General features: G+C 36.4%; 1 protein-coding gene across 3 annotated transcripts; it reads right to left on the bottom strand.

Moving 5' to 3' along the window:
• Positions 1 to 4,931: 4,931 nt before the first annotated feature.
• On the bottom strand, positions 4,932 to 18,086 carry LOC106070579 (trypsin-1-like). Of its 3 annotated transcripts, none has more exons than XM_056034411.1 (8): positions 17,811 to 18,086; positions 13,992 to 14,247; positions 11,862 to 11,957; positions 10,913 to 11,087; positions 10,083 to 10,216; positions 7,570 to 7,701; positions 7,056 to 7,228; positions 4,933 to 5,879 (listed from the first exon to the last, which is right to left on the bottom strand). In XM_056034411.1, exons 2-8 carry the CDS (start codon positions 14,218 to 14,220, stop codon positions 5,706 to 5,708), a joined length of 1,113 nt encoding a protein of 370 aa, XP_055890386.1. In that variant the 5' UTR covers positions 14,221 to 14,247; positions 17,811 to 18,086; the 3' UTR covers positions 4,933 to 5,705. The 3 variants fall into 3 exon arrangements, with proteins under 3 accessions (XP_055890388.1, XP_055890386.1, XP_055890387.1); XM_056034412.1 differs by having other exon boundaries at positions 13,992 to 14,242; XM_056034413.1 differs by lacking the exon at positions 7,056 to 7,228 and having other exon boundaries at positions 4,932 to 5,879; positions 10,072 to 10,216.
• Between the last annotated feature and the right edge of the window lie 7,842 nt (positions 18,087 to 25,928).

The raw sequence follows: 25,928 nt of genomic DNA, 5'->3' as shown, positions 1-25,928 counted from the left end.
GGAAGACCCATGTTCCTGGTACAACTTAAATAATATATCCCATCAAGTTTAAAGTTTCGCTCAACAGTGTACACTAAATATCTACAGCAGCGGTTCTATTTTTTTTTTTTTTACTTTCTTGAAAAGAACACCTTCACCTGACCGTTGGGGCATCGTCTCTCTCTATTCCTTTCATTTTATTGCCAGGATGAGAGTCCATTCTGTGATATTATGCTACCATAACTTCTTGTGTAAGCCTCTCCTATTTTCCCCATGATAATTCCCTGTGGAAGGTTCTTTGCGATTCCCTGTGTATCCTGTAATACGCCATACATTATACAATCTAAGCTTGCCTTTTTTTTTTACAATAGTCGGAAGACTATTATGGGATACTAATATTCAAGTCGACATCATCCAAAGATTTTCCCAACTTTCCTGTGGGAGTTTTTTTGAAGTGCAATAATTTTTTCTATTTTTTTTTTGTCCTTCTTTGCCAAATAGTTCTCTTTTCAGCTGAGCTCAACGGACTATCTCCCTTGTTCTCGTTTCAGCTCAAATCAATGGGTTATCTCCCTTATGCTAATATAGGAGCGATAGTTCTTTTTTCTTCATCCAAGTGTAATAGAAAAGACTTTTTCAAACCTTATCAAATATAGAGATTTATTCAGACAATATGGGAAGACGGCAGTAGAAGAGTCTGTTTGCTTAGATTATGATGGTTTGCTGTCAATGACATGACGTATATGTATGATATGCATAAAGTCGGTGTCACACACACACAGACACACACACACACAGACACATATATATCTTGGCTGAAAGTTCAAAGTGACAGTCTCTATAGGGTTAGGTTTTGGGCGGGCAAAGTACCTACGGATGCTTTTTTTTTTCAGGATGTTGGGTGGCGCCGTAATAGAAAATGATTTTATTGTTCACCTTGAAAGACAACTTCGGTGTCTGTTCTAAAAGTGTGGGCAAACAGAGATGAGATCATCTGGGCCAGACTAATCGTTATAGTAGACCTGAACTCTGACCTCTGACGTGGCAACGTGCTATTGGATTTGAACTGCCTACAGGTCGCAGGTCGTGTTCAGGTCTACTATAAAGATGTGGTGTTGTTATGGAGAATTCTATGTAAGACAAATAGCTATTGTTATAAATAGCTACGCCCATGGGTCTAGACAATCATTCTCTTGAGCAGCGGGTATCCACTGAGGCAGTAGGCCTTAGTCATTTAAGAGTCAAATAAATAGAGAGACATCCAGGAACATCTTGCGCACCGTCTTCTGAGTCTGGGTCTATAGGTCTATTATTAAAATTTTATATACTCTGAGTCATCGACTATATATATTTAGTCTATACCCTGATTAGACCCTTACTTTCCCTTAACCAGGATTGTTTTCATGGAGAGAGGGGAATAGGGCGGGATAAAAAATGTTTTTTTAAATCTCTCTATCATTAGGAGTAAAACAATTGTTCTCAGCTTCAGAAGAGTCGTCTTTTTTATATCAACTGTCTGTCTGTCTGTCTGTCTGGGATAATGTTTGTACAATTATTTCTCCCACACCCAATCTCGGATCAAGATTTTTTGTTAAACACGACGCTCGTACAACTACTTACAAGATAATATAATAAAACCTTTAACAATTTTATAAGTTTTGTAGTGACATTCAAGAGGCCCTACCGCACCATTTGGGTACCGATCCACAGGGCATATGCCCAAATACCCATATGGTGAACCTGCAGCTCCCTTGAGAGGCGTCTGTCGGGAAGGTCGGCTGAGACAGCGTGTCCGATCAACGGCTGTGCTGAAGAAAACATTGCATGACACTATCTCTTTGTGTGTCAAACGGCCACGTCATCGTCGCAACAACAGCCTGGTCAACTGGAGAAAGAGAAAGCGGCACTGGAGGAAAACAATGCGGATGGCTTCGTGGGGAACACTCTCCCTGACGCCTGTGGCGCCCACTGATCGACCTCCACCTGAAAAGAGATAGTGTCATGCACTAGGTCGGAAAGAAGCTTTTCAGACAGCTCACATATGTTTTATACATCAATCTGCACAGAGAAGTCAATTAAGAATATGACAATAAATATATTTTTATTATTTTTAAAATTATGTATAATGTATGTATCATGGGCGTAGCCAGGATTTTTTTTCGGGGAGGGTTTTTGGGGGGGATCCCCCCGACCCCCCCCCCCCCGCGGAAAAATATTATATATATATATATATATATATATATATATATATATATATATATATATATATATATGTGTGTGTGTGTGTGTGTGTGTGTGTACATAATTAAGCTTTATTACATTCTGACCCTTTCGAAAGACGTTTATTGTTTATTGTAGACTCCCCGCCCTTGCTAGCAAGGGGGTCTGGGGGAGTTCACAGCGCTCCCCCAGCGCGGGGCGAAGCCCCGCCGCCGAGCACTATTTCTGGTATTGAAAGCCAACAAAATGCATATTCTGAGGTATCTACAGTGCATTATCTTGCTATTAAAAAGTTTTATTTCAAAAACCTAATGTGCTACTCTTACTAACTTAGACCCTCTCGCGCCGTTCGGCGCATTTTCCGGCAAGCTGTTTCCGCAACTCTTATTTTGCGTAATTCATTTTGTCGGAGGACATGTCCCGCAAAACCTCATGCTACGCTCTGTCACAACCTTACTAAGGATTCGACTCCTAGTTCGGCATTTGATTTCTTTGATTTAGACCTGATCTCTATGACTGACTCCTAAAATCTGTCTTAGCCATCTTTGTTGAGACACATTTAATGATTTTCAATTTCGGCAGAAGACTATTCACATTGTATTAATGGAGCCCAAGCCACTGGTAGAAATTTGTAACCTTTCTTGACTACGCTCTTGGAATTACATGCCTGTAATTCGCTTTATATTTTATATCGAAAAGGAAGGTTTTTTCGTCAAATCATCTGTTGAGGGGTTTTAAACTAAGAAATCTCTGGAGTTTTTTTGTTTTGTTTTTAATTCAAAACCCCATTTAGCTACGATCATAGAATTTGGTGACTGTAGTTTCCTTTAAAATAATATTGAAGAGAGAGGTTTTCAACTCTAAACTCTCTGTAGGGGAATTTTAAACTCAAAATCATCTGGAGGGGTTTTAAACTCAAAACCCCTTTGGCTACGCTCATAGATTTTATAGTGTGTAATTTGCTTTTTTTTTATATTGAAGAGGTACTTTTTAGCTTCAAAACCCCTTTGGCTACGCTAATAGAATTTTGAGTGTGTAATTTGCTTTTTTTTATATTGCAGATGGGGTTTATCGTAAATTTTGGAGGGGGTTTTAAAATCAAAATCTTCCTCAACTGTGCTGTTGGAATGTGGGGATTGTTGTTTGCATTTTTTTTGTTTTGTTTTATAGCAGAGGGGGATTTAACTGCAAAAACCTCTGGTAAGGGGTTTTAAACTGAAAGCCCCCTGGTAGAGGGATTTGTATCTCAAAACCCCCTGATAGGGTTTTTTTAAATCTCAAAACCCCCTGGTAGGGGGATTTAAACTCAAAACCCCCTGGTAGAGGGTTTTTAACTCAAGTAGAGGGTTTTTAACTCAAGACTGCCTCGGCTGTGCTGTGGTAAGTGATGATTTAGTATTAAAATCCCACCTAAAATAAACAAAATGAAAGCAAAAAATCAGTCACTTAATTCCGTTCCCCCCCCCCCCACTGCGGGGGGGATTTCATTTCGCGGGGGGTTTGAACCCCAAGAACCCCCCCCCCCCCCTGGCTACGCCCATGGTATGTATTAATAATGAATATATTATTAAAAAATTATTTAACAGGTATATTTCAATCAAAGATTAAATTGTACAATAAGTAATCATCGAAACAGAATGTGATCTTTCAAGACACGAACATATCAATGTATCCTGATCCCATGTATAGAGGGATAGACTTTACTGTAGACTGTTCAGAGCTAAATTTTAAAAAACTAAATTCTTCATGGTTTCCTAGTAACACACGTTTTGAATAACAACAATCTCAGACAATTACCTAATTACACATTTCAACAGTTTGCTCACCAAATCATTCAAATATTTTCAACAACATGATTTCACGAATTAAAACATCTTTGCCTTTGAGGATTAGACATTTTTAGTTTCTTACTTTGTTTCATTTATTGTTTACAATGGTGAGGTGAAGTAGGAAATCGAAAATCTAACTTTTATATAATAAGATTCCTTGTTTCGCACTTTGTCGGTACGTTATACAAACAGGATAGTATCAAGATCCTCCCCCGCAAATAGCTTCTCCAAGTTTCCAACGAAGACAGGACAAACATCTTTAAATTATCGGAATACATCCCGAACACACAGCCCTCTTTAGACACTTCGCCCACTCTTATAAAACTGTGAATCCTATCATCTAAGAATGGCCCTTTAAAGAACATTAGGCAGACCCTACTATCACTACAGTAGGCGCGGTGGCTGAGATGTAAAGCGCTTGGCTTCTGAACCGGGGGGGGGGGGCCGGGTTCGAATCCTGATGAAGACTTGGATTTTTAATTCGGGATCCTTGGGCGCCTCTGAGTCCACACAGCTATTATGGGTACCTGACATTAGTTGAGGAAAGTAAAGGCGGTTGGTCGTTATGCTGGCCACATGACACCCTCGTTAGGCCACAGAATCAGATGACCTTTATATCATCTGCTCTATAGACTGAAAGGGGAACTTTACTTTTTTTACTTTACTATCACTACAGCCCAACACAACTAACACTCTGTATGGCAGTGATGAATAACTGAAAACCAACAACAACAGTACATTATTTTTCCTTGAAACAGAATGCAAAACTGTCTATAGCTCAGAAGTACAATGTAGACTATAATATAATATGTTTATTTTCGCATAAATATATGGATATAAAGATTTAGATATTATGGATATATTTGTATATATATATATATATATATATATATATATATATATATATATATATATATATATATATATATAACTTTACAAGATAAGTTACCATAGATTTCGAACTAGCCTGATAATACAAATTATCAGACATCTTTATTTCGATAATTATGGTAATATTAAACATTTGATATTTTGCCTTCAATCCATTGCGGTCTCAAGGCCTTCCTGTGACTAGCTAGGCCAAACACGTTCTCACAAGATTCATTTCCCCCTTTCGCCCCAGTGTAGAGATACTGGTGTGTCCTACTAGGGGAAGATACTCTAATACTTTTGTCTTCTATTTCCAAACTTTAGCTGAAGAAGTAAACAACATTTGGAAAACTAAATGTTTATTTATTATAACGATGGACTAACGTTGGCCGCTGTTCCCCACCCATATCCACCCATCACCTTGAAACAAATAGACACAATTGACCAGTATAGCAATAAGAGAAACAGTTACTCGATGGGACTAACGTTACAATCTTATTTCATCCACTGTCTATTTATTGAGGACAAAACAATTAAACAGATATTTTATACAGTAAAAGAGTGCAATTATAATCTAAGATTAAGATTAAATTAGTGATATACCTAGGATTAAATTCTTCTATGTCTAGGATAAGAATTTTATTTCTAGGATTATAATTATCTTAATTGAATAAATTCCTGAGCTTATATGTATAAACACTGCAATGATTAAAACTTGATAATGTAATATTGTAAATGTTCAGTTTGACTTTCCTCCTGAATACAAGTGAACCTTGTTTCACACACAAGGCACACACGTGACTGCAACTATTTCCGTTTCAGTTTTGTCTCAATCCAGTCCAGGAAGTGTACGATGTTGGTGTAGATGCCAGGCTCACCTGCCTTACCGCAGTCACCGCCGTTGGAGACGAGACCAAAAAGATAATACCTGGGCACATCGTTACTAGACTTGGCACACATGAGTGGACCACCGGAGTCGCCCTAAAATAAGACAAGCATGAGACAATTACTCTACTGTGACGCTGGTGTTTGGTTTTCTAAACACTAGGTCCAAAAGTAGCTGGAGCTATTTAAATTGGCAACAGAAATCCTCTTGAAAGAGCTTAGCTTAAAAAAACAATCCAAATAGAAATCATGCACACTCACACACAATACTCCAAGCTTGAATACGCAATACAAAATTAATTTTAATAACAAATTCACAGAAATAATTGACTATAAAGTTGAACTCGTTCTCTCCTAATTGACGATACCTAATGCAGCACCTTCGAAGTCAACTTTTAATTTAAAGTTGGCAGTATTACAAGAATTTTGGAATTAATTAATATTTGGTGAAATCTCTTTTGGAATGACTGATTTAAAGACATAATGCTCTCAACTACTAGGAATTTAATATTTGAGAAAGTTACAACCACAATAAGAAACTAGTAAAAAATAAAAAAAATACTTAAAAAAAAAATAAACTTAAAGATAATTGTATCAATTAGTTTGGATCAGCTATGTAATCATATGTATAATCGACCTAGACATAATAAGTATATCGGATTAGAAATATTTTTATCAATTGTTTTTTAGCTTTTAGTTTTCTCAATGCAGCTATGATCCTATCACTTGTCTGGACCAGTTGTGAAAGGGGAAGGGAAGAAGAGGGTATCTTGGTGAATGTTTACATGATCGTTTTTAAATGCATACAAAAATGTTCACTAGGGCTCTAGAATCCTCAAGGGGACTAATTCCACTTATACTACCACATCTGTCAAGTACGACATCTTTCCCTTGTTCAAACTACCAAACAAAATACTTTATTACCAATAGTTAATAAACTAATTGATTACTTTTTTTTAAATTGATTTTTGTGTTATCAGGTAAAAGAAAAACAAATTGTGCGAAATTTCAGCTTAATCCGAGATTGGGTGTGAGACAAATAATGTCTACAAACATTTCACTATACAGACAGACAGAATGAGTTGATAAAAGCTTTGGAAAAAACAAACAGATAATGTATTGCTCCGATGGACTAAAAGAAAATACGAGTGCCACCAATTATTAGGCTTCTCAACACACTGTACACATTTCTTGGACTCCACTAGTCCACCCAGAAAGGTGTTGACAGGGTAAATGAAAATGTCTATTTGTGAACACGAAACAAAACCTCACCAAACAAGTGTCTTTCCCTCCCTGGAGCTCATTGGCCGCACAAAGTGTCCCATTCGAAAGGAACGTGGCTAGAGCCCCAGTAGGTTTAGAAGTAGGTTGAAAGGTTTGGAGACACTGTGTGCTATTGTAGGTTGTCAGGTCGACTTTCATCAGAACCTCTGGTGGCTCTCGTCCTAAAACAAAACAGAAGCAGCGATGGAGAGATAGAAACGTTTGTTGAAAAGTCGAAAGTGACGTCATATGTACACTATTTGAACTGAATGTTTTAAGTTTGTTGTATAGCTTGAATGTGACCAGTATGTACAGTATCTAAACTGAATGCATCCAGTTTGTTGTATAGCTTGAATGTGACCAGTAGGCCTATGTACACTATTTGAGCTGAATGTTTTAAGTTTGTTGTATGCCAAGAGAACTTTTGTTGTGATTACGTTTAAATTATATTAGCAGCTTAACATATAAAAGAAATAGTTTTTGCATTTAAAGTGATACATTAAAAAAATATTGTATAACTTACTATTGACGTATCCGTAACCAGCCACTGTACACACTTGTTCCGGCTGGTCTTCTTTTCTTGGTAAACAAACTGGCGTGACGAACGTGTTGAAAACCAATGGAGTGGCCAACAACAAGATGGCGATATCATTGGCTTTAGGTGAAGATAGAAAAAGTACTATAAAAATGTAAACCTTATAAAATAACGTTGTGTTGGAGATTTAAAGGGAAAGTAATACGAAAAACATGATGGCGATGTAATGGTAAATAAAAAAATGAAAACAGAAATTTGGATAGATTGATTGTGCTGATTTTTTTGCTGCTCTCGTTATCGTCGATAGCAACAGAAACCTTTAATGATCCTTCCGCAGGTTCACCTACGGAAACCTTGTTACGACTTTTACTTTCTCCAAGCGATCGAGTTCGAGCGTCTTCTCGGCCAACGGTGCCGCAAAAGAAACGAAACAAAAAATATCATATTGAAAAACGACTAAATCTAAATGAAATACTTCATGAACTTTGATCTACAAACAAAGAAAAATTTCCCCTTTCAGACCTTTCAATCTATAGGGCAGATGGTGTTAAGCTCATCTGTTTCTTTGGTCAACAGTTAACGAGCAGGGTGTCATGTGGCCAGCACAACGACCGACCGCCTTTGCTGTCCCCTACTAAAGTCAGGTACCCATTAGTGTTGGGTGGACTCATCAACAAACAAAAAGAGTTCAGAAATTACATTCTCCAAGTGCTGAAAGCGCACCAAAAGTATTCTGTGATTTACTGAAATCCTTAGCTGATATTTACTTTCGTATTTTGTACACTGCATAAACCAAAACGCTTGCTGTTTTGCTCCATTAAAGAATTGCAAGTAGAACTCAACATCAACATTAACTTTCAACACAGAATATCGGTGGATGGTAGTGGAGATTTTAACTTTCAACAAGAATGCAAAACTAAATAATGCAAGGGAGGTATAATTTGTATAGAAACACTTTTCATTGTATTGAAGCTAATTGTATAGAAGATATAGATCTAAATATAATACATTTATATAGATTAAAATCGAACATATATTTAAGATAATAATTTAAACTATAGTTATTGAAAAGACAATAGATTCTGTAGGATTTCGGCATTGAAATTAGGTACATTGTATAATGTAAGATTTCATGGCTCGTTTCTATTGAGACATAGAACGAAAACTCAGGGTACTGTTTTTTGTTTGTTTTGTTTTAACAAATTAAAATAAATATTCATGTATTCCAATAAAGTGTCCTCCACTGTAACCAAACTAATTTGCGCTTTTTTTTTGAATATCTTGATAAAAAAATATATTTGAATGTACTTTGTAGAAAAAAAATATTGACAGTTTTGTATAGGAGAAAATGAGAATCCCTAGTTTTGAGATACAAAAAAAGTTATTGATTAATATGAAGAGTGTATATACTTTATTGAATATCTAATTAAATTTGAATTAAAATTTTATAGAAAAAAACATTCTTTTGACAAAATAAATTGATATTTATACTCCCTTGAGGCTAAACAAAATTCCCTTTAAAATTTCGGTTAATTTGTATCCTAAGAATGTAACTGTAAGTTTTTAAAATCGCCTAGTACCGGGTACTATTTCTTAAAGACATTGTTTCCCATAATTTCAACTCATTTAATTTTTTAGGGATAACCGAAGTCTCTGCAAGTGACAAAGGGGAAAAAATAAAAAAAATGTCAGGTCTGGGTATTTTCTTTTTCAATTGTGTCAATTATAAGGATAGATACAGTTACATGTAGAGTCTACTCCTTTGTGCTCTGACAATCATGCTATACTGAAATGAGAAAAATTCAGTGAAACTAAGTGATTTTAAAAAATGAAATTTTGATCAGCCTAAGTGGCACCTGTTAAATTGTATGTCTCTCAGAGGTAGGAAAAGAGAAGGAAGTTGCAGGTACAATTAACCAAAAGTTTGTTTTCTGATCCCGTATTTGGACTAATTCAACACAGGCTCTGACATTACAATGAAAGTGACGCTCTTTCTCTTTCCACAAGGAACTATCACCTCGTATTAAAAACTCTTACAGCTTATAACCTACAGACGTAAATTAGATAATTAAACTCTACTTATCTTTGGTTTTCCTGATTCATGCCACCCATTCAGTGCTCTAATTGCACTAAAGAAAAACGAAACAGTCCTAGCATCTATAAAAATAATTCTCATCGTCGCCCAACCATGCGGGACACTCACGCACGCCGACTCTCTAACCTTCGATGAAAAAGTCATGGAAAGATAACTCTTTTATTTCTGCAAGTCGGACTAGAGTTACCCCACTTTGGACAACTGTGTCTTTCAGGAAGTGTTCACCCGTCACTATATAGCGGCGTATGCTACGACTAGTATGAAAAAAAAATGTGCCATGAAAGAGAGGACGTTGACCACATACACATTCTTATTTCTAACATGAACATTTTAGAGTTAAACAAATTGATGAAAGAGATACGCTGTGGAGGATAACAAACGTAATTGTATCTTACAAACATCTTACAAACATTCTCAACTCTGTACTTTTCGTGAATTTCGTAGGACTTGACCTTGACCCGTTGATTTCCCGCCTCAGCTATTTGCAGATCATACTGATATCTCCCAGCTAGAACTTCAATGTTTGGCTTATTATCAAGTCTTAAGGAGAGAACATTAGAATTTAACAATGAATAATTAATATTGTTTTTAAATATTACAACCACTTACTCATTATCATTAATTCTAATATTTTAAACTAATTATTAGGTTTTCGTAGAAATGTATGCACGTTATGTAAAGAAATCAACCCATTAAGCAAATCCTAAATTCTGTCCGAGCAAAATAAAAAAAATAAAAAATATTACAAAAGGAAAAAATCGCAGTCATCTTGAGCGTATAAATAAGTACACAATTATATTACTTTATTCAAAATGCTTTTATAACTTATCTTATCTTATCTTATAAATGTCGAGTTTAATATATGTACCAAACTAGTGTGTTTTTAATCTCCATTCTGTTACTTTTTCCTTTGATAGGCTTAAGATATTGCAGTAAATATCATCCAGGCTAGAACTTCAATGTAACTAGCATCAAGTCTAAAGATACATGTATACTATCTTTTACTGCTAAATCTTTCGAGCATCAAATTGTTTTTGAGAATTCGGCGCCTACATCTATTCAAACATTTTTTTTCGAGAACTTGTATTCTAAAAATATAGACAAATCACTGACTTTTAGCCAACACTGCAGGACATTATCTGACACTTTGACTTTTAACCAACAATATTAAACATTATCAGACACTTTGACTTTTAAACAACATTACTAAACATTATCAAACACTTAGAATGTTACCTGTCAAAACAATGGGCAGCTGTCAAGGCGTGACTTTTGTCCAGGATGACACACCCGCAAAGAAATGTCCCCTCACTCAAGAGCATGGCTATCCAAGGGAACTCTCCACGGAATGCTCTCTGTCCGCCGACAACTTTAGCAGTAGGGAAAACAGTTCCATACCTGCAGCTTGTTTCTGGAATAAATAGACATTGGAGGAGTAAGTCTCACTTTATATGTCATGCATATAATTTTAAAAGTGGAAAGTACCAAGAGTCTGAGATAGAATAAGCACCACATCAAGTACCACAACTTTGAATTAAATTTGTCATTCTCACATGCAAAGCGCTACGCCATCGTTACTTTCAATAAGTATCTACCCTTTAGAGTAGTTACATTTTTGATTGCTCGCACTAAAGATTATCAACTGGAAAGAAGAGTGAAAAAACTAACAAACTCCAAACCATTATTGGCAGATGCAGAGAGTACAGGGGAAGACAGAAAACTGGAAATTTGTGTCAAGGCCGGTTTTAGATAATGTGAGTAATTAGGCGAAGTGAATTTTGTGGGCCTAAATGATATAAAAAAATTAAAAAGAAACATTAAAAAATATTTTTTTTAAATAAAGAAAAGCTTATATTTAGTGTTATTGTATCAATTAGTTTTAATCCTATAACTTGTTCGATACCAAACAAAATAATTAATAAAAAAATTAATTTACTATTAAGTAATTTTTTTTTATTGATTCTCGTTTTGTCAGGTACAAGAAATAATTGTGCGAGATTTCAACTTGATCCGATATTGGTCGTGGGAGAATTAACATGTACAAACCTTTTACCAGACAGACAAGGTGAATGAATATAAGCTTTGTAAAAATGTGCAGCGAAAAAATAAAAATATGCAATTTATTAAATTATTAAATGTGAAAAGTACATTTCAAACAATTTATACAGAGTGATGAAGTAAATACCTTTACAACAGGCCTTGCGAATGTGTACTACAGTTTGACTGGCACTGCAAGACAGACAGCTGGACTTTTCTGGACATTGGGTTACATGAGCACAGACTGTCGAAGTGGGTACAGAGTCATAAGTAACAATTGAAAGGAAGAGAAACAGTGTGAGGAAGAGGGAAAAAAAACAAGATGAGAGAAAGATCGAGAGAGGGGGAGAGAAGGGAGAGAGAAAGGGAGAGAGAGAGAGAGAATGAGAAAATGAGAAAGAGAAATGGAGAAAGAAAGGGAGAGAGAAAGGGAGAATGAGAAAATGAGAGAGAGAAAGGGAGAGAGAAAGATCGAGAGAGGAAGAGAGAAAGGGAGAGAGAGAAAGGGAGAGAGAGAGAGAATGAGAAAATGAGAGAGAGAAAGGGAGAATGAGAAAATGAGAGAGAGAAAGGGAGAGAGAAAGGGAGAGAGAGAATGAGAAAATCAGAGAGAGAAAGGGAGAGAGAAAGATCGAGAGAGGGGGAGAGAAAGGGAGAGAGAAAGTGAGAGAGAGATATAAAAAAAATGAGAGAGAGAAAGGGAGAAAGAAAGGGAGAGACAAAGGGAGAATGAGAAAATGAGAGAGAGAGAGAAAGGAAGAGAGAAAGGGAGAGAGAAAGGGAGAATGAGAAAATAAGAGAGAGAAAGGGAGAGAGAAAGGGGGAGAGAGAGAGAATGAGAAAATGAGAGAGAGAAAGATCGAGAGAGGGGGAGAGAAAGGGAGAGAGAGAGAGAGAGAATGAGAAAATGAGAGAGAGAAAGATCAAAAGAGGGGGAGAGAGAGAATGAGAAAATGATCGAGAGAGGGGAGAGGAAGAGAATGAGAAAATGAGAGAGAGAAAGATCGAGAGAGGGGGAGAGAGAAAGGGAGAGAGAGAGAAAGGGAGAGAGAGAGAAAGGGAGAGAGAAAGGGAGAGAGAAAGGGATAGAGAAACGGAGAGAGAGAGAAAGTGAGAGAGAGAAAGGGAGAGAGAGAAAGGGAGAGAGAGAGAGAAAGTGAGAGAGAGAGAAAGGGAGAGAGAGAAAGGGAGAGAGAGAGAAAGGGAGAGAGAGAAAAAGGGAGAGAGAAAGGGAGAGAGAGAAAAGGAGAGAGAAAGGGAGAGAGAGAAATAGAGAGAGAAAGGGAGAGAGAGAAAGGGAGAGAGAGAGAAAGAAAGGGAGAGAGAGAGAAAGAGAGAGAGAAAGAGAGAATGAGAAAATGAGAGAAAGAAAGATCGAGAGAGGGTGAGAGAGAAAGGGAGAGAGAATGGGAGAGAGAGAGAGAGAGAGAATGAGAAAATGAGAGAGTGAAAGATCGAGAGAGGGGGAGAGAGAGAATGAGAAAATGAGAGAGGGATAAAGGGAGAGAGAAATGAGACAGAGAGAGAAAGAAAATTTAGATGAAGAAAAACAACGACAATATTTATTTCAACGTTGTCTTTTATGTACGTTTTGACATGATCAACCCAATTCCATATTCCTGGACAATAACCCGTCATTATTGTCATTAACCCAATTCCATATCCCTGGACAAAAACCCGACATTAGTATCATTAACCCAATTCCATATCCCTGGACAATAACCCGACATTAGTGTCATTAACCCAATTCCATATCCCTGGACAATAACCCGACATTAGTGTCATCAACCCAATTCCTTATCCCTGGACAATAACCCGACATTAGTGTCATCAACCCAATTCCCTATCCCTCGACAATAACCCGACATTAGTGTCATTAACCCAATTCCATATCCCTGGACAATAACCCGACATTAGTGTCATCAACCCAATCCATATCCCTGGATATTAACCCGACATTAGTATCATCTCCAAAAAATCAGCATGTAGCCTTCTTTTGTCTAGAAGGGCTGCATTTCTACCAAACAACTAAAGTGGTTCCTATCGCAAGTAATTAAAAAAACATCTTACACTTACAGCTTAGAGGATAGTGACAGGCAGTAATTTCATAGTTCATACCATAATTACCATTGAGCGTGTTTCTCTAATAATAATGAGTAATTTAGTCATTAGATTTTGAAAAACTCAGACTTAAAATTAATCCGGGTACTGGCTTATTAATTAAAATCTAAAGAAAGAAGTAAAAAAACAACATTTAAAAAACAACAATAAAACTTACAAGACCTAAGATAGCCTGTGGCTAGGTCACTGGAGAGCCGGGCGGTGAGCACATCACAGGGTCCGGTTAAATATCTCCAGTATGCTGTGATCAGTAGTGAGTAGTATGGTCCTAGGGCTACCTTCAGTTCGCTGTTCAGGTTTGTATTTTGTACACATGTCGTTTTCATGCCATACAAGACATTCGTACACACCAGCATCAATATCAAAATATAGACATTGATTGGCATGTTAAAGTATGTCTTTGTCACTCTATACTAATAACAAGCGTAATATTAAAAAAACAACAACAACAACAAAGCTTATCTAAGGGAAAAAATTCACTCTTACAATTATATCTCTCAATAATGTAGTAGTTATTTCCCTTATTTCGATATCAAACAGAATAATTAATAATCAATAATTAAATGACTAATTGCTAATTTTTAAATTTATTCATGCTTTGTTATTTAAAATAAAAACAGGTGTTTAAAGTTTTAACTTGATCCGAGAATTGGTGTAGAAGAAAAAAAAAGTGATCAATTATCTAAGGGGACGAAGCCCTACATAATTAGCCGTATCTGCGAATACTGAAGGATTAATTTCCCTTGTTGGTATTAAGGAAAATAATTAATTACCAGTAATCAATTGACTAATAGGATACTTTTTTTTATTGATTTATGTCATTGCTAAGGTCTATGCTAATGAATAATTGTGCAAAGTTTAAACAAACTAGACAAATTTCCTTACGGACAATAAAGATTATTATTATTATTATTATTATTGTTATTATTATTATTATTATGTTAATGATGGCAGACTATCTACATGAAAGAGTGAAGATGTGGTTTTGCTGTGATTTAAATCAGTTTATTTCTTGACAACTAGATTTATATTTTAAAGCTTTATTTGTAAATATTCTAATCAAAGTTTAATTGACGTTTTGCTCACAAGAGAAGTTTGTTGAAAAATGTGTTCAATATAAGCTGTTTGGGGCTACAAGCCTACGAACGACTACCAACAAATAAACATAACATAAAGATCCCGATCAATAATTTTTGTTTAACCAGAATTCGAACCCAGGACCTTCCAGTTTGGATGCCATGCACTTACCACTTAGCCACCGCGTCTTCTTATTTGTAGTAGTTTAATAGATTGGTGCATAAAAACCAAACGATTTCTTGTAAATATTTTGTATTTGATATTTCCACAATAAACAGATCAATGAAAACTTTTAAAATAGTCTCTATAGACATATAAAAGTCTTCTGAGAGGTCAAAACCAATAGGCTACCTATCAAGGGGGCTTGAACTCGAATCCCAACTCGAGCTGTGTTTTGTTTGCTGAGCAACTAAGATATGGAAACCTTCCCCCCAGATACCTTCTACCCTCACGAGATTGGACCAGAGCGCATGCTAGAAACATGAAAACTGTGCTATACAAAAATAATTCAAAACAAGCAAAATCTATCTATCCATATAGAAAAGCTTATCTAAGGGGAAGAACCTCAAAATAAGCCCGTATATATCAAATCTGCAGGTATAAGGTCCCCTTTTTCTATGGTTAACACATTTAATTAATTGCTTCTAATTGATTAACTAATTCAATTAAAAAAAAACAACATATTTATGTATTGTCATTGACACTGAATAATTATGCAGTTTCAACTTGATCCGAGAAAAGACAGTGAGAGAATATACTTGTACTATACGCAATAAGGGAAATAGCTCCTAATATACAGCCAATTACCAATAATTAACTAACTGATACATTATTTGATTAATTCATCTTTTGTTAGGTAAAAAAAAATAATTGTCTACATTTTCCACTTGATCCGAAAATTGGTGTGTGAGAAATAACTTGTAAAAAAGATTGTATCAGACAGCCAGGTGATACCAGCTTTGTTGTAAAATGTTTTACATGTTTCGGATGTTCCTTCAGAAACCTCCCTCAGGACGACGGGGGATGGGAGCGGGCAGGGTTTGAACCCTCGACCGTCGATAAATCCGAACGACAATCCAGCGCGCAAACCGCACGACTAAGCACTAAGACAAAGATGCCATTATGAGACTAGTTCTCACGAACTAATAACAGATCTGGAATCTGGACAAGGTTAGAGAGCAGAATGTTGACCCTTGTGACACGAAACCTCACAGATATGCAGCATGGAGAACTGACCAACCAAATGAAGTTATGGGTGTATCAGGAAACATTTTATATGGTATAACATTTACATACATTTATGGCTGAAAGAAATCGATAATCTTATAAAAAAATGAGTCAATCAACTGACCAATCAACTTCCTAGTTATTAAACATCAGTCCAGTTTGAAAACAAGAGAACGGAAATAAAGGACCGGGCTGGACGTTGTTGAAGTTACACTTTACTGAAAAATACCCAACATTTCATCCTGCATCACACCTATCAATGCATCGTCAGCTAGTTTTCGACGAGACGCTATAGGAGAACACAACGTCATCATAAAATCGAAAGTGCAATTAATTTGTAAATTTTTAAAGGCTATAAAGTTCCATTGTTAGTCATTTTTAAGCCACTACCTTTTGCTGCACCACAACTGAATCGCCTAATGTATTCTCTGTGAGCTTTCTCCTGCATAGGAAGAGGTACTTAAGTACAGCTTGGCCAAGTGATGAAGAGGTACTTAAGTACAGCTTGGCCAAGTGATGAAGAGTTTAACTCGGCTACTGTTCTGATCTCACGTGACCTACCCATCATGCACCCTATTCACCTTAAGTCACGAAGGTTTACTTAAGAAAAGTTTGCTACTAGGTTCAGTAGCAAATCAGAATGTAATCTGACTGAAAATCAATGAGGCTTACAATCGATCAGATGAGAAATCAATTTTTAAATCTTTTGTAAAATACCTCAGAAATATATCAGTATCTCCTCTTGATATGTTTTGCACAGTTTATAGAATTTTAGCAATACATAAAATGTATACTAGAAAACGCTACAGTATACATTACTCCAGGACCCCTTTATATAGTTAGAACTTGCCCACGGAGCTCTAAGTAAAAAATATATAAGTTATAAATGATAAAAAAAATATTTCGCTGAAGGAATGTTTTCTGAGATTATAACTTATGATAAAAAAAGTATTTCGTTGAAGGAATGTTTTTTGAGATTAAAACTTTTGATAAAAAAATATTTCGCTGAAGGAATGTTTTTTGAGATTATAACTTTTGATAAAAAAAATATTTAAAATTAATGACGCAAATGCGATTGATGAGATTGTGTATTGATGTCCGGATCAATGTTTGTAAGCGGCATTGGCAAAGTCTAGTCGGTTTTCATTTATTGTGTTGAGTTTCATGACGGCACTGAATCCACGTTGTACTTAATAAGAAGATGGGATAGAAGTCCTCCATGTCTGTACAATGACCCATAATGCAGGATAAACAAAATCGGAATCTGTTTTTGTAACCGGAATGTGTGGTACACTTGTTTGGAACATTGATTTAAAAGTTCCTCGTTTGTGAATATTTCAGTCAACTGCTCCTGTATTAGTAATATTCTTCTGTGATTGGGATCTGCGTTTACGTCGTCATAGAATAGTACGTAATAGATATATCAAACAGAAATAAGGGTCGAGTTGATTATTATTAAAATTATCTGATCGGATAAACAATATTTTTAGCGAAGAAATTAATTTAATTGTATATAATTTTCAGCTTTCTGCGGACCCCCTAGGTCGCTTCGAGGACTCCTGGGAATCCGCTGACCACAGCATGAGAACCACTACATTACAGTGCTTCTTAAACTAGGGAAGATTGTAGTGTTTAACATGGCTACGATGTCTTCCACATACACAATACTTACCTCACGACTAAACCGTTACACAAAATTATTCAAAGCTAACCAGCTCAGCCTGTTTCATAGAACTCAAATGTCATTGTTCTTGTTTCACCATATTGAAAACTATGACATGTATCTATTGTAGAATGCTAAACGAAACAAAATGCGACTTATTTCCAAGGTGAACTTTTAGAATGAAGCACTTCCTCGACCTGATCTACTTGAACATAATATCCACCAATGTTAATCGCGGGGCAGTCACAACGAGTTGTAATTCCAGCGTCACTAGTTGTGACCCCATCCGAGGGCCCAGTATGTGTTTGTTGAAATTAACCTTGAGACATACCTAGAGAAATGGGCTGAACTTTTAAAAACTGTTTCATTGGGTCGGATAGGACAACGTGGCGGCCTAATTTAGTCGACAGGTGAAACACTTTCAAGAGAAATGACATACAGTGAGTTATAAGAATTCAACGCTATCGGAGACAGACAAAACTCTGATTTGTCTGTCCTTATTTTAAACTCTATGATGAAGGATTAAAATAGCACAAAAAAAATGTATTAGTATCATAGATCTTATATTAAGGATAGAAAATTAAATCTAAATTTGATTCTTTATTTGCAGTAGTTGTGTTTTTTGTTCTATTTATTTTACATTTCTTTGTATTGGCTTAAAACCTCTTCATGGGGCAAAGGTGGGTTGGTGGACACGGATCTCAAATACGGTTCTAACGATTTTCCTGGAAATTATACATTTTATGTATATCTGTGGGAAAAATTGCTATCTGATTGGCCATAGAGGGGAAAGTCTGGGTTGACCGTTACAATTTTTCAAAATATATCCATCTTAAAATGAAATTATGTTTAGAAATCTACCTATATGATCTACCTATATGATCTACCTATATAATCTACCTTTATGATCTACCGATATGATCTACCTATATGATCTACCTATATAATCTACCTTTATGATCTACCGATATGATCTACCTAAATGATCTACCTATATGATCTACCTGTATGATCTACCTATATGATCTTCCTATATGATCTACCTATATAATCTACCTATATGATCTTCCTATATGATCTACCTATATACTCTACCTATATGATCTACCTATATGATCTACCTATATAATCTACCTATATGATCTACCTGTATAATCTACCTATATAATCTACCTATATGATCTACCTATATAATCTACCTATATAATCTACCTATATGATCTACCTGTATAATCTACCTATATAATCTACCTATATGATCTACCTATATGATCTTCCTATATGATCTACCTGTATGATCTACCTATATGATCTTCCTATATGATCTACCTATATACTCTACCTATATAATCTACCTATATGATCTACCTGTATAATCTACCTATATAATCTACCTATATGATCTACCTGTATAATCTACCTATATAATCTACCTATATGATCTACCTGTATAATCTACCTATATAATCTACCTATATGATCTACCTGTATAATCTACCTATATAATCTACCTATATGATCTACCTGTATAATCTACCTATATAATCTACCTATATAATCTACCTATATAATCTACCTATATCTTGAAAACATGTCAGTGAAAAAGGCGTTTAAAAACATTTTGAGCACCATCTGAAGTAGAAATACGACTAGACTTCTGTCATTTTAGAAAGCTTATATCAACACACTCAGTCTGTCTGTCTGTCTGTCTGTCTGTCTGTCTCTGTTGTTTGCACATGTTAAATCTCACACAACCAGTCTCGAATCAATTTGAAATTTTTTTCCAATTTTTTTTTGTACAAAAAACAAAAAAAAAAGTAAAAAAAAAAATTTAAAAAAAATTTAAAAAAAACAAGAATCAATAGAAAAAAATAACCAATTACTTTTGTTATTTTATTTTATTTGTTATTTGGTATCGAACAAGGGACAGAAAACGTACATGACATGTGGTGGTGTAAGTGGAATTAGTCCCCTTTTAGGAGGTTTGAGCCATGAGAGAACATGTATTTTTGAAAAGCGATCAAGGTAACATTCACCCAAATACCCTTTCTCTCTCCCCCCCCCCCCCCAGTAATGACAAGTGATAGGATCATAGCGTATTGAGAAAGCTAAAAGTACGAAACTTGCTCAAAAAAAAAATGGCAAAAAATATTTCTTATCGCACAGATTTATTATTCTTAGCCTACATCTATTACAAATTTAACAACATGGCTGATAATAATAATAATAATAATGATAATAATAATCTTTATTGTCCGTAAGGAAATTTATCTTACAATTTGTGCATTACACCAAACAAAACATTGTAAGTAGAAAAAAAACAAAATGTACATTCCCACCAGACTCACTCATAATTTACATGTGACAAAGTTTATATCAAATTGTTTCTATTTAATGATTTGATTGCCAGGGGAACAAAAGAGTGTTTGTGTCTGTTTGTCTTTGCTATCGGTGTCTTGTATCTCTTTTGTGATGGTAAAATCACAAAATCCTGACCCAAAGGGTGATTTTTTATTTCTAGAATATTTTTAGCTTTTTTATGGATGTTTGTCTCAAACAGCTGCCCAAATGGGATTTGTTTTTTGCCAATGACTTTTCCAGCAGCTGGGATTACTGGGATTTTGAATTTCAGGATCCTTGGGGTTAGGGTCCACCTAGCTCTAATGTGTACCTGACATTAGTTGGGGAAAAGTAAAGGTGGTTGGTCGTTGTGCTAGTTAACCGTGCTAGTTAACCGTGGTCCTCAGAAACAGATAACTTTTACATCATCTGCCATATAGATCGTTAGGTTTGGTTGAAAGTCTAACTTTACATATCACCAGAAAATCCAATAATATTACTAATCAGCATATGCGTCAACCACAACTTAAATACTGGACCCATTGTTCTAAATAAATTATTTGTGGGTATATCTTAGTCCCACAAAGATAAAATGTACATAGAACTAGTACATTAGTACTGTTTATGTTAATTTGAAGGTGAACCTTAAGGACACGCGACATGTGCACTCTCCTATCGCACCTCCTCCCATCTCTCAGTCTCCCATTAGTTAAATGTCATCTCCTTGAAGACAAACAAGAACAAGCTTGCCTATAGTGGACAACCTCTGTGTACAGGTCTATTGTCTCTTAGGCTCCAGTGATGTTGGTTTAGTCAAAGGTACACTTTGGGTAACAATGCTTATTCAGCTTCCACTACCCTTCTATCTTTAGGAACAAAGCCATAATATAAGAAAATAAGTTCAAAGCTACTTTAATGCACAACATAACACACGCTTTGTTTATAAAAGACAAGACTTAATATTTTATTTACTTCGCTACACGGAATGTTCGCTTGTTCTGACACAGCGCAATCTTCATTGCTACTTCACACGTAATTCTATTTACTATATATGGCATGCTTAAATTTTGGTGTTTATTTTTTTTCTTGAAACAGAAAATCATATCTATAGTTTCATTTCGATAATCGCTATTTATATATTGACATAAATGTTGAACTTTATTGCCAAACTTCTACTCAATGCGTATAAAGCTTTGAAAGATTCGAACTGCATTGCTTTTACTGCAAGTCACTGGCGGATCCAGGGGGGGGGGGGCGGTAGGGGCGATCGCCCCCCCCCCCACTCGGCCGCCCCCCCCCCCCCCCCCGGCGGACGAACTTTAGTATAGGATTCACACAATTTGTATACGAATTTATTACTTATGTTAAAAATATATACTAATTATTTATATTTCAACCTATTTTTAGATTATTTCGCCCCCCCCCCCTCTAGTATGTTGGCCGATTTGGTGGGGTCGGGAGGGGGCGATGGTATCAATCCCGCCCCCCCCCCCCCTTAACTTTCGAGTGGGGGGGGCGGTCCAATTTATTGGTAGAAATCACAGCCCGCTAACAAAATCAATTAAATATCTATATCCTTGTAACTTGTTATTGATATTTTAACCGATCGTTATATTATGTCGTTCCCTGTTTGCCGATTGGTGGGGGGAGGGGACGAATACCTCTTCTGCCCTTCCCACCTTAACCCTTTGAGTGGGGGGGGGCGGTCCGTTTTTATTGAGAAATCATAGTTTGTGAACAAAATTAGTTGAATTAATAGATAAATTTTATATTATGTCGCTCCCTTTCTGGTATTTTGGCCGATTCGGTGGAGTGAGGGGGGGGGGGGGCGATTGCATGTACTGCCCTCCCCACTCTAGCCCTCTGAGTGCTGGGGGGGCGGTCCTATTTTTGTGGAGAATCATTGTTTGTGAATAAAATTAGTTGAATATCTATATAATATAAACTACGTATTGATATGTGAACCCATTGTATATTATGTCGTACCACACTCTAATCTCAAATTGTATCATTAGAAAATTTAAATGAAAAAGGGTTGTACCAGGTGGGAGGGGCGATACATGCAATCGCATTTCCCCCATCGGACAAATCAATACTTTTTCTTTTTGTATTATAGTTAAGAAATTACAAAATTAAAAAAATCTGTCACTAATATAATTTATATATACTATAAATTAAATTCTTATATCGAGTCGCCCCATACCTATTCTTTAATGCCAAATGCAATCTTTAGCAGAAATTAGTAAAGGAGCGAGGATTAATCGTTTTCACTCTACCGCCATTCCCATTTCCAGACAGAGTTTTTGTAATTTCACATGAAGTTATCATAAGTATTTTAAGAGGACTTTGCATTGGAAAAGTTAGAATTCAAATGAAATTTTTCAGTATAAGAGTCATGATTGAGATGAGTTCTAAACTCAAATAACACTTTCATAGTCGCCTTTTCCCAACCTTTACTCAATCTGATATTTTTCTAGCTAAATAAATTTGGGACTATAACTCACAATTTATGCTAGAGTTTTCGTGAATACTATTTATCGAATAAGTTTTTTTTCGGCGGCGATCCTCAAAGCAAAAATCTAAATACGTGGGGTATCCTATCTTTTCAAGGAACAAATCGGTTTTATTTGCAATGTATTATGGATCTATAAATTCAAATTAGAATATTTTTCAAGTACAACATTATTCGAAAGGTCGTTTTTTAATAGTATGAATAATGAGCTTCATGTCAGGAGAATGCGTTTCTGCAGTGAAGAATGCAAGAAAACGCTTTTGGCGTCGGGGCGAATCGCCCCGAACTCCATTTATGAGTAATGAGTTATAGATGTCAGGAGAATACGTTTCTGCAGAGAAGAATGCAAGAAAACGCTTTTGGCGTCGGGGCTTCGCCCCGAACTTCATTTATGAGTAATGAGTTGTAGATGTCAGGAGAATGCGTTTCTGCAATGAAGAATGCAAGAAAACGCTTTTGGCGTCGGGGCTTCGCCCCGAACTCCATTGATGAATAATGAGCTGTACTTGTCAGGAGAATGCGTTTCTGCAGTGAAAAAAGCAAGAAAACGCTTTTGGCGTCGGGGCTTCGCCCCGAACTACATTGTGAAGAATGAGCTGTACTTGTCAGGAGAATGCGTATCTGCAGTCAAAAAAGCAAGAAAACGCTTATGGCGTCGAGGCCTCGCCCCGAACTCCATTGATGAATGATGAGCTGTACTTGTCAGGAGAATGCGTTTCTGCAGTGAAAAAAGCAAGAAAACGCTTTTGGCGTCGGAGCTTCGCCCCGAACTCCATTGATGAATAATGAGCTGTACTTGTCAGGAGAATGCGTATCTGCAGTCAAAAAAGCAAGAAAACGCTTATGGCGTCGGAGCTTCGCCCCGAACTCCATTGATGAATAATGAGCTGTACTTGTCAGGAGAATGCGTTTCTGCAGTGAAAAAAGCAAGAAAACGCTTATGGCGTCGGGGCTTCGCCCCGAACTTCACCAGAGAACCTTATAGCGCTGCCCCAGTTGTTTTGGTTTTCGCCGAAGGTTGAGAAATGCTGCTTTTTTTATTCTCATATTTATATATATATATATATATATACATATATATGTGTGTGCGTGTGTGTGTGCGTGTGTGTGTGTGTGTGTGCGCGCGCGCGCTGTATGCACGTTTATGCGTAGGGTTAGGGTTTACTGGGCGTTAGGGTTAGGGTTTGGAAAAAAATCGCCCCCCCCCCCACTCCAAAGTTCTGGATCCGCTAGTGCTCCAAGTACACGTGTGATTCTCTGCACACCTTACGTTTTAGTAGTTACACATATCTCTGCTCATGACTTACCAACTTACTGAACGGACAGTTTTTCAGTCAATGTAAAAAAAAATTGTAAATCTGTCAAAATGAAACATCATCAGTCAGAGTACTGCTGAACCTCTATGTGTTGCTAGAGTCTATGTTTATCAGTTAGACTGATGCTAGAGACTAGAGTCTATGTGTATTAGCTATAGTGTTGATAGAGTCTAAGTGTATCAGATTGCTTCTAGAGTCTATAAAAGTATAGGTATCAGCTAAATTGCTGATAGAGTCAAAGTGTATCAGATTGCTTCTAGAGTCTATAGGAGTATAGGTATCAGCTAAATTGCTGATAGAGTCAAAGTGTATCAGATTGCTTCTAGAGTCTATAGGAGTATAGGTAGCAGCTAAATTGCTGATAGAGTCAAAGTGTATCAGATTGCTTCTAGAGTCTATAGGAGTATAGGTAGCAGCTAAATTGCTGATAGAGACAAAGTGTATCAGATTGCTTCTAGAGTCTATAGGAGTATAGGTATCAGCTAAATTGCTGATAGAGACAAAGTGTATCAGATTGCTTCTAGAGTCTATAGGAGTATAGGTAGCAGCTAAATTGCTGATAGAGTCAATGTATATCAGCTCGTGATGCTATAGTCTATGTGTAATAGCTACATTGCTGTTATGGTTTATGTGCATCAGTGTTAAGTGACAGCATTGCTTTATGCATAATGTAATAATATTATAAATCATAATGTCTGAAGTTTTTCTCATGTATGTAAAGTTAATAATTAATGGTAGGGCTCTTTGCAAATACGTCTTGGCTATAACATTGAAATAGATAAACACTAATTTCTGCTAGTTCAGAAAGGATTGGGGAATACAGATGTAATTGTAATGCATATCATGGGCGTAGCTAGGGGAGAGTTTTTGGGGTCAACCTCCCTCCACCGAAATGAAATCCCTCCGGATTGAAATTTAGTTACTGATTTTTTTGCTTTGATTCTGTTTATTTTAGGTGAGATTTTAATACTAAATCATTACTTGTCCCAGCGCAGCCAAGGGGATTTTGAGTTCAAATTCCACTCTTCAAAACTAAAAAAAAAAAATAATTCAAACAACAATCCCCAAATTCCAAGAGCATAGCTAAGGAAGATTTTGATTTTAAACAGCCCTCCGAAATTTACGACGAAACCCCCTCTTCAATATAAAACTAGCCATACATCAGTCACCAGATTCTATAAGCGTAGCCCAAATGGGTTTTGTGCTTACCCCCCACCCCTCAAGCAGGGTTTAGAGCTAAAAAAAAATACCTACTCAATATAAAAAAAGCAAACTACACACTAAAAATTCTATGAGCGTAGCCAAAGGAGTTTTAAGTTTAAATCCCCATTCAGCGGGGTTTGAAGCTAAAAAAATACCTCATCAATATATAAAAAAAGCAAATTACACACCCAAAATTCTATGAGCGTACCAGTGGCTGTGCACCATTAAAAAGTGCAGTGAATAGTCATTTGCCGAAATTGAAAAAAAACTAAATGTGGCTAAACAAAGATAGCTAGGACGGATTATAGAAGTCAGTTATAGAGATCGGGTCTCAATCAAGGAAATCCTATACCGAACTGGGGGTCGACCCCTTATTAAAGTTGTGACAGAGCGTCGCATGAGGTTTGCAGGACATATTCTCCGACAAAATTAATTACGCGTAAAAAAGTCGCGATGATATAGAAAGCACAAAAAGGTCATTCTAGTACAACTTGGCACCAAACTTTCATGGAGGTCCTCAGAGCAGGTGGGAAGAGGCTTCAGACATTGCCAGTGACAGATTTGGTGGAAGCAGCTTGCCGCCCAATGCGCCGAACGACGCGAAGGATCAACACACAAGGTGTTTGAAATAAAGCTTTTTAATAGCAGGAACATGCACTGGAGATACCTCAGAATACCCATTTTGTTGGCTTTCAATACCGAAAATGGTGATTGGCGGCGGGGCTTGGCCCCGCGTTTGGGGAGCTCTCAGCGCTC

This window comes from Biomphalaria glabrata, chromosome 7, assembly GCF_947242115.1.
Source record: "Biomphalaria glabrata chromosome 7, xgBioGlab47.1, whole genome shotgun sequence".
Lineage (NCBI taxonomy): Eukaryota > Metazoa > Mollusca > Gastropoda > Planorbidae > Biomphalaria > Biomphalaria glabrata.
Note: the sequence above shows the minus strand (reverse complement) of the source record. Positions and strands in the feature narration are given on the sequence as shown.

Coding starts and splice junctions, on each gene's coding strand:
- LOC106070579 (XM_056034411.1), bottom strand. CDS start 14,220: ATGCCAATCAATGTCTATATTTTGATATTGATGCTGGTGTGTACGAAT. Junction 7,229..7,569: donor TGGTTACGGATACGTCAATA/GTAAGTTATACA, acceptor GTTTTGTTTTAG/GACGAGAGCCACCAGAGGTT. Junction 5,880..7,055: donor GAGGGAAAGACACTTGTTTG/GTGAGGTTTTGT, acceptor GTCTTATTTTAG/GGCGACTCCGGTGGTCCACT.